This window comes from Teleopsis dalmanni, chromosome 1 (assembly GCF_002237135.1).
Source record: "Teleopsis dalmanni isolate 2A chromosome 1, ASM223713v2, whole genome shotgun sequence".
Taxonomy (NCBI): Eukaryota; Metazoa; Arthropoda; class Insecta; order Diptera; family Diopsidae; genus Teleopsis; species Teleopsis dalmanni.
Window position 1 is genome coordinate 88,477,474 of NC_051846.1, and position 10,667 is coordinate 88,488,140.

General features: G+C 28.3%; 1 protein-coding gene across 1 annotated transcript; it reads right to left on the bottom strand.

The window, feature by feature from the left end:
• Positions 1–4,196: 4,196 nt before the first annotated feature.
• LOC119669950 (4-aminobutyrate aminotransferase, mitochondrial) lies at positions 4,197–10,667 on the bottom strand. The gene is made up of 5 exons (XM_038080007.1): positions 10,404–10,667; positions 10,220–10,335; positions 7,252–7,423; positions 6,936–7,098; positions 4,197–5,221 (listed from the first exon to the last, which is right to left on the bottom strand). Exons 1-5 carry the CDS (start codon positions 10,453–10,455, stop codon positions 4,252–4,254), a joined length of 1,473 nt encoding a protein of 490 aa, XP_037935935.1. The 5' UTR covers positions 10,456–10,667; the 3' UTR covers positions 4,197–4,251.

Here is a 10,667-nt window from a genome sequence, read left to right on the forward strand (position 1 = left end):
TACTCGTCTACGCACATAAAACACTTTTATTAATCACAACTTTTATTTTTATGATTATATTAAGTAAACGGATTGTTCAATAGCCATAAGGTGTAGCACAGCGTAGGATTATTTCTTTCCGACATGACTGTTTGAAATAATCTAAGTGGTCCGGCAACGCTAAGTACTTCTTATCTGATATATTTAATTATGTAATGTATAATATACGTAAAAATTAAGTAATTATACTTAATTAATTTTAATTAATTAAACAAATTATATAAATAACAATTAAAGAATTTACCATATATGTTATCATATTTGCGCTTATATTCTTATATTTTTGCTTATACTTGCTTACTCTTCTAATTTATATGGACTAGCAAGAAAATACTTTTTCTTAAATCACATTTTAATATCATTTTAATTTCTTTTAAGCCCTTGCATATTCGTCAAGATAATTTTTGTTATAAATTTTTATTGTTATAATTCACTACTGTTCGAAAAAACCTCTTTATATATACCTCTTTATATCACATTTATAAATTTTAGTAAAATAGTTTGTTCATTATTGGCTTAATCGAAGTTTATGCTCACAATTATGATACTAGTTATGATATTATATGTCTTAAGCCCTAATCATACTGTCATCCTATAATAGTTATAATAGTTATAATTACGTTATATTTAATATTTATATTAACAATTCTTATCGAATTATTTATGTATAAATATATAGGTAGTCATTTCGGAAACAGACAGATGTTGTTTTTAAATTTTGGCGAAGCATAAATAGATTTATATTTTATTTATATATACATTATATATATATATATGTATATATGACTTGTAAAAACAAATATTTTTTTGTTTTGTTTTACCCTACATTTAAATTCAAGCAGTTTTTGGTTTGAATATAAGTATAAAACTTATTAAATATGATACCTGTGCTGTGATTGTTTTACGCAGACCTACTTTTCAATGATCTATTTAGAATGCACACATTGCCAACAAGTGATAGAAATTGACTAAAAAATGCGTGTACAATCATTAAGTCACTAAGTATTGTATTATACTTGTCATACATAATTGTCTTATTTTTACATATTATTCCATACAGATTAACATCACTTTTATCCAAATGGTCCATCCAAATGCATTTATACTTCTGGACTTTGAATACTTCGATTTCGATTTGGAGTTAAATAAATTTTTTATCTGGTTATTATGAGTGGTTTCTAAATTTTGAATAATCTCTCAGTATACATTTAGTTAAATATAAAAACAATCAAATTAATTAAATATATGATTTCGCCACAGAACATTGTGACGCTACTGATGAGATAATTCGCTACACCGAAAATATATTAACACTTTATTATTTGTATGGAAGAAAATAAAACATGTTTTATAATAAATATATAAGTTTACGTTTAGAGGCATTCCACTACTAATTATTATGACAAAAGGACACAATAATTAGTAGTAGGTTCAAGAAGACACTTGATCAGTTGACGTGTTTGAAAGGTTTAGAAATGCCTTCCGTTTCTGTTGATTATATTTGTAAAGAAATCCTATACTGATTAGTGTTTTTGATTATAAGGTTAATTCTATTACTATATTAATTAAAAAATTGAGTATAACAATTCTGATAGTCTTAGTATAACGCCATTCTATTAGTGACAAAATGTAATAATAAGATTACCAGGCATACTGCAACCAGGCAAACCACACAACACAAAGAAGGCAATTATTATTAACTGCGGATATTTAATAAGAATTTAGGAGATAATAAGCATGACTATATTCAGAAGAATCCCTGCTTAAAACTTGAAAGTGTGGGAAGTATACATAAGGTAGGCAAAATTAAAGAACTACTGAAAAACAGAGAGAATTAAAAAGTTATATACATATATCATATTAGGTATACTATTTGCCTACTATTCGCCGTATCTAAGTAGTTTTACACAAGGCAGAAAGTTATTGTTATTGACTATGGACTAAAATGATTTGTTTCAGTTATTGTTTTTAAATACTTCTTTACTTACTTAGTTGGCTATTACAGTTGGGAATTGTCATTGACTGCGTCCAGTAGCCTCCTTCATCTAGTCCGATTAATTACTTGCAGTCGCTAGTTGATAGTATCGAATGTCTTCAACCGAAGATGCGGATGACATCTACCGAGTTATCCATTAGTACACAATCATGTTTGATACATAATCAAACACCGTTCCAGTTACAGCGTTTTTATCCACACGCCCGACATGATCAAGACAGCCAAACCATTGAATTTTTATGCATTTAACTATTTTAACGGCATAGCTCAAACAGCTCATCGGCTCATCTAATTCGATACTCACTACCACCGCGAATGCTTCTAAAGCTTTCTCATCAAAATATTTAGCTGGAAATAACATCTATTGGCAATAGTAATTTTTCGTTAAGCCTTTAGATTTATTTCATTATTAGTATTTACGCTAGTTCCCAAATAAACAAAGTTTTTCACAACTTCAAACTTATAGTTGTTACCAGTGACATGGGTTCTAAGATGCTCGGCATATTTGTTGTTTGATATAAACAAAAATAATTTTACAGAAAATAGTGTGAAAATGGTAAATTAGGTTTGTTAAGTTTTTTGTATATATATCCTTTATCAGCTCGACAAGCTGAGTTCATTTAGCCCTGTCTGTTTATTATTTCTCAAACATAATTTCGAGTTTTTAAGTTATGAATATTTGCATACATACTTTTTGGGATTGAACCTTGTTCATTGTTCAATGAAGCGCTAAATTCTGTCCATTCCATATAAAATAAGTAATTGGTTATTAGTTTTCTCCATTTTCAATAAAGATACGCAAACAAAATTTAATACAAAATGGACTTGTGTTTATATCATAGAATATAAAAATTTAATGCATGTCAATTCAGATGATATAGCTATCGGCCATATAAACTATTTAAACATTTTTTTCTTTTTTAAAATATACATATGTATATTTATATGTATATATTTTCATATAAATGAGACGTCAATATAGATCCAAATTCTATACAAGAGGTATATACCCTTCGGTAAAGTCAGAGCTAACATCTGTACTTGAAGTTTACTACTGTACTGCTTCTAAATGGGGTAAGAACAAGACTCAAGTGCTGCGCTTGTTTTTTTAAGTAAAAAAGTTGCACTGAAGGCGTTAATTATATCTGCGATGTTCAAACCAATATTATCAATATCGTCGGCATACGCAAAGAGCATTACATTTTTGTGAAATATTGTACCAGTACGAATTAAATCTGCTGCTCGGATTGTAGTTTCCAACATTAGGTTGATGAAATTATACGACATGTAGTCACCGTGTCTAAAACCTCGTTTAGTACCCCTCGTTTGGAAGGGTTCCACCCAATTCTAACTAAACTTTTAATGAACATTAATGAAAACAATATTAAAAAAAATATTAATTGTCTATTGGTAAAACACAATATAGCCCTTCTGTGTTTACAGAAGGTCTATATTGTTAAAAGTTTAATGGGTTTTTTAAATACCCATAGTTTATAATTAACCCAACTTGTGTATAGTGTTCAATTTGTGCAATGTTTTCACAAACAAATATTATTTATGAAAAACTTTTAAAAAAAGACGAGAAGAGCAAGTGGAGGGGATCGGATGAGAAGGGGGGAGAACTAAAGAGAGAAGTAAAGGAGAGGAGAATATAACACACTAGAGCACTATAGTGCCGTGGTATGCAGACAATCAAATGATCATCTATCATCATATTTGTTGTTGCTTGCAGATAGGATGATCGACGATCATTTGATCGTTAAATTTTATAAAAAAAACAAATTATAAATAAATACGAAACATCAGATTATGGTCCTCACATTAATACCAAAGTACACCTAACTCTAAACAACACATAATCGAAAAATATTTCAAATTAATTATTATATCAATTAATTTGTTTAGTTTCGTAAATAAAATGTTCAGTATATCAAATTTTGTTTTTTTTTTACTTTAAGGCTCTTATAGAAAATCTAAAAGAAACGAATGCATTTGATTTATAAGTACCGCGGAACATCGAAACAAGTACTGTTAATTAGTAACAATAATTATTGATAAGGATTTAAAAAATTCCGTTATTGCTCGAATAATATAAGATTTTAAGTGCTCAATATAAATTTTTTGGTTTTAGATAAGATTAATTTTGAAAAACTACAAATAATAACATGTTATTATCAGAGCACATTTTATTAACAAATTATTAATACATATTTTTTTTACATTTGCTTCAGGGATTTTCTGAAGCGATCTAATACAATTTGTGCGTGATGTTCCTTAAATGTGAGAGCGGGCCTAAAACGTATTGCTAAGTCACCACATCCTCCAGCTTGTAGACCATTTTCCTTTAACTTGTTTATTAGTTCGTCTCGAGCTTTGGGACTGCTGCAATTGACAGCCAAAAATGTACCACGACCTCTGGTAGAGTTTAATAAGTGAGAGTATTCATTTTCCAAGTCTATTAAACCTTTTTTCAAAATATTTCCAGAAATATTAACTTGTTTTAATAGATCTTCTTCTTTTATCACATTTAGTATTTCTTGAAGCAACAAAACTTTTCCTGGATCTCCCATCCAAGTATTGAAAATTCTGTATGATTCTTTTGGTTGGAAGGATTGGTTATGGAAAAATCCGCCCAATTGCATTTTTTTACTGAATGTGACAACATCAGGACTTTGTTCAAGATCGAAATGTTCATGACACCACATTTTTCCAGTTGCACCTCCACCTGTTTGTACTTCATCAATTAGAAGTGCAATATTATTCTTTTTACAAATTGCTTGCAATTGCCTAAAAAAATTTGGAGATCCTTCATTATCACCACCTTCACTTTGAATGGGCTCAACAACTATACCAGCAACTGGTATGTCACGACGTTTATAGTCGTTTATTAAGTCTTCCACTTCTGCTAAGCAACGTTTATCTTCTGCAGCATTTTCTCTTTCATTTTCATGTAATGGATATTTGTATTGAGGGAACGAAGCAATTGGCCAGTCAAACGATGGTACATCAATTTTGTGAATATATTTGGAATGTGTTGTGGCTAATGCACCTAACGTTCTGCCATGAAAAGCGCCTTTGAAAGATAAAAGACTTAGTTTAGGAGCTCCAGGTGCCATATTTATCATGCATGATTCCTTTTCCAATTCTGTAAAATCAATGTTTTCTCCTCTTTGTGTTCTTCTATACCTGAAATAAATAAAATATGTTAAGAATATATAAATTCAATTGAAAATATTTACTAGAATTAAATAATTTTATTTGTAATCTATTTAAATTCAGTTTTCCTTTTTTATATATTTATTTTAATTCTTAATTTTTTATTTAATTTTAATTAAATTTAATTTAATTAATTAAAAATAAATATAAAAAAGGAAAACTGAGTTTAAATATATTACAAATACAAATATATCCGTATATTCACGTATATATCTACACACACATATATATATATATATATATATATAATTATGTGATACAGTTTAGTCAAAGAATATAACTTTGGTTGAACGGTGACATGTAATTGCATATGGCGACTGTCGAAATGTGGACTGATGCCATTCACTTGGTATAAGAAAGCTTTTGTCTTATGCGAATATGGATATTTGTATTGGTAATTATAATGTTCAATTTATCTAGTAATTTTGCATAATATGCTATTCAGTCAGTATAAAGTATTTAGTCAAGTCTCGTCTAATAATCATTCTTTGCCTTCATAATTCAAATTTTCAAATCTAATGATTTGATTGTAATTGCTTCCTCCTCACGAAGGAGAACTCTTGCGATACCCATGTTTTTAAGTAGTATTTGCTAAATGTGTTCAAGTGAATGCCCAAAGGGTCAGCAAATTTTCTGAAATTTTTTAACGGTCATTTAGAGCAGTGTATATTTTTAAACATCGAAATCCAATCACTACATAATAGTTGATTATCTTCGTTATTACATATACTTTAAAAAAATTAAATCGATTAAATATAAGTTTAACAATGAATACATTTTTTTTAATAATACATTATAAAACATTGTTCATGAAATTGAAATATGGGTAAATTTGGATCTCCTATTTTCATGATGGCTGAATATAATGGACAACTAGCGATGCAAGGTAGTAAAATTCATTATCATTTCCGTAAAAATGTAAAATTAAAAGCTAATTACAATTGTCTACTTTTAGAGTATTGTTAGAACATATTCTCATCTCTCACTTCTAAAATACATGTGATTAATTAAAAATTAAGTTTTTACTGATGATTGTTTATTAGAGGAATTTCGAATAGCAAAGAAAGAAATAAAGGATAAACACAAAAATTTATTTTAATTTTTATTGAAATTTGGCTGACCATATAACGCTGTTTCGAGTATTGCCAAGTACTCTTCATCAGTGGTCTTTGGAAATAATCGAATTTTATTTGATTAGTTTATAGTCCGTATATAATTTGTTTGGACTGCAAGTGCTAGGCTTAGAGCTCGTGCCTGTCAAATTAGAAGCGATGACTAATCGTGTTTATCCACAAGAAGCCAAGGCTGCACAAACTTTCAATGCTCAAGTTCCAGGTTTTATTGATGATTGTTTATCATATATAAAGGTCTAAGGTTTAATGATGGTTTTAAATATTTTATTATTTATGAAAAAAATTTAAACCTAATGATAGGATTGATCGGATTACTTTTATAAACTCATTATAACTTAAAAATCTAGGAAACTCGTCTCAAATATTATTATTGTGATTAACAGCGTGCAGAACAGTAGTAAACTTCATTGACGTAATTTTTTGCTTTAAAGGAAAAGATGGTAGTTAGCCAAACTCTCTACCAGTTGAATGGCATTGCGTCATAATGCGGCAAAATGCTAATCGATATCTTATCTTCTTATAAAAATGAGGCGATGGGTGAAATGACTTACCACATGAATATGCTTTTGTATGCATTTTCATTTGAACAAGAGCCACACATCATTGTAGTTAAATTGTTAAGTCCTTTCGGTGCAACTTGCATTAAAATGGAATGAAGTTTTTGAGGCCAATCCTTACCGGGAAACACGCCTAGTGCAGGACGATTTATGAGTGCTGTTAACGAAATTAATAAAGTTGCATTACAAACATTATTTTAAATAAACATAATAATTATGAAATTCTTTTGTTTTCTGTGATTTATTACACAAAAATTAATTAATTTCATACAACAAAAACTACACATAATTGAAGATGAATTTTACATACATTTTAAATTAGCTTCATTTCTAAATACATTTAAAAGTCGTGGATGGTTATATCCCAAAGGAACTGATGAAATCTGTGCATACACATCGAGAAGCATATTTCCGTCTACATCGCATAAGTAGTTACCAATTGATTTTTCATAGTCAGCAAATAATTGTACAGAACCAGGGTTCTATTTAAAAGTATTCAAAGAAATTCAAGTAATAAAAAAATTTACATAATTAATAAATAAATTATATAATTATTTCGAAACTAAAAATAATAAATTAAACAATAAAAACTATGGCTTTGACTTTATCGAATTTTTAATACCCTACACACAGACAGTCCTGTAATAAAACAATTATTTACTTTTTACTTATCGATAGGCACGTAGTCAAGGAGAGGTTTGGAGGGCTGAAGCTCTATCCGAATTTAAGTGTCGATCTTTATATACACAAAACATCGATGTTAAAACGTTTTTGGCAAAGTGAAATCCGAGTAAAAATTATTGTGTGGATATATGATGTGTATATGTTACTAGGTTTTGAAGAACTTATTTTTCTTCTTACGATTTCGGTTATTCTATCAATTACAACAGCTAAAGTTGATAGTTTATTTACTGCCAAGAAGAATAATAAAAATTGTATTAAAAAATGTAATTGGCCATGATCGACTAAGTATGCTTGCTGTAATATCAATTCAAGTGAATATTGCAGTTAATCCTGATGAAGTGGTCAAGCTTTTATCAAAATGAAATCTATTAGATTAGTTTTAAATCTAATTGGTTTTTAACCAGCTCTGCTTATTGAATTTCATTAAATTATATATTTTATAATATTATAATTTTATATAAATTATATATTTAAATTTATTATTTGACGTTAAAACTAGGCAGCATACCTGTTGTTATATATGGGTTTTTGTTGTTATTGTAGCCCCTTGGGACCTGCGGGCTTTATTATAGATTATAAAACTAATATTAAAAATAATAAAGGAGTATTAATGATAGATAATAGAACTTGTTATTCAATTTTTAAATTGTTTGATTTTAGACTATGACAATAATAAACCAATGTTTTATCAAAAAATAAATAAATTATTTAACACCTTGAAGAGGTTAAAGCTTTCGCTCGTCCTTGTTCAATATTGCATTTTGTTGTGTTGTCAATTATAAGAAAAAATTTAAATAGTCTTTATGATCACTAATATTTTTATTAATTTAAATTTGGGATTTTCTATTTCATTTTTATTTAACAAATTATGTTTTCAAAATTAGATATAAATTTAATACTTTGCTGCGATAAGAATTTTTGGCAAAATTTATCATGCAGATAAGCATGACTATATTACTATATATATACATATATACAAATATTTATATATATGTATATATTGTTAATCAACAGTTTTTATTCAAAAACAATTGCTATAGAAGTTATACAATGAAAGCCCGGGGGGCTTTCAGATTATTTAAATCAATAAAAAATTTTTTATCTTGAATGTACATATGTATCAATGTTGTGCTACGATTCATTTCAGAGGGGTTCAGCCTACTACATGGCTACGTGCCAGTGCATAATAATTTATAACAGTTAAAATGTATTATCTACTCAATTTTTTCCATTTGATTAACAGTTATTTTTAAGAGCCTAACTACAAGTATATATAGAATACATTTTCACAAATTTGTTAATATATTAAACAATATTTATACGAATTTATTTGGAATTAAATTAAACACAACATTTTTTTATACTGATAACAATAAGCGATTCAAATTTATGATATCAACTACAGGGGAAAGACCACACTCAGTTATATAATAAATCATATATATTCATATATATAAATCATATATTATCAATCATATTATCAAGATTTATATCAGATTCATACTATCTAAACTGCATATAAATTGAATACACTCTATGATCACCACACCATAGGTTTAGAAAACTACCTGACCAAATGTAAGGGAAAAATGTCAAGGATAAAAAACGATTTTAATCTAAACGCTGGGTCAAGACGCTGGGAATTATCTGTTATTGTTGTAAAACAACGCTGCCACATGTGGCCTGAGGCTAATGTGTGTGCAACCCACGACATATTTCTAGTCTGTTACAGTTACGCGAATTTTCTTTTAAGTACTGTAAAATCACATTATTTTATTTTTATGGTATTCCAAATCAATTAATTTAAATTGATAAATTAATAAAACTAAATTTAATATTATAACCGTGTTTTTGTTTTTGTCGAAAACAACTATGAACGTATGCATTTCTTTTTGCGGCCCTCCAATCTGTACATTGATTGATAGTAACCCTCGATCGCATCTGGTCTGAACAGCCCTGCTGTAAAAGACTGGTGTATATGGATAGGGTGCATAACATTTTTGGACGGTCGGCATTATCTCATGGTAGCTCTTTTCATTATGAAATATAACAGACTTCTAAAGCGGGAGCCACCGCCCTCTCATCTTGGCTAAGACTAATATATATACTACTGCAAATTATATATTAACTAATATTAAAGAACATCGTAAGACGGTTTAAAAAAATAATTTGATACACGTTAGAAAAATTTTTTTTTGTACGTTAGAAAAATATTATTATTATATTATTATCTATTATTACAGAATTTATGTTATTTACTTAAAGATGATTTTAATTGAATGTTACTTGAAGTTGAATTTAATTAATTTATTATAATTTACGTGTAAAATGTTTATAATTTCGTTGTTATTATTATTATTGTATTGTATCATTTTCAAAATTTTCCGTTTTCGTAGCCCCGTTTTTTTACATATTTTTTTTTTTTTTTGAATACAAAACTTTTGTCAATTAAAAAAATAAACACGCGCAAAATTTAGGAAAATAAAAAATTATTTTTGAAAAAATTAGCATAAAAAAGCTGCGCACATTTTTATTAATAAGTTCGGTTGGTAATTTTTGTTGATAACAAATTTATTTTAAACGAAAAAACTTACTTGTAGTTCGGCCAACTCTTTCTTTAGTTGTAGCGATTTGGGACCGGGAATAGAAGTCTTGACGACTGGTTCTTTTGGCTCCACATTAGTGGCAAAATATTTTGCATTCGAACAACCTTTTTAATTAATATTATAGCACTTTTATTGTAAAAAAACATTCGACTTTTTTATTTATTAATTTTACCTGGAAGCGCACGTGAAACTCTTAAAATTTTTGGAACTGACAAATAACGCATTATTATGCTTTTTCGACTGACTGACTGGCTGACTGACTGCTTGCTGCTAACAGCTTTTCCTATAACTGCTCTCAGAGCCAACACTAACCGAACTGTTTCAAATTGTTTGTGGTATTTTGTGAACCTAAACCTTAAATTTTTGATTATGCGCAGTCCGTGCTTTTTTTATTTGTTTGTTTTTGTCAAGAATAGTTATGTGAAAGTGATGTAGA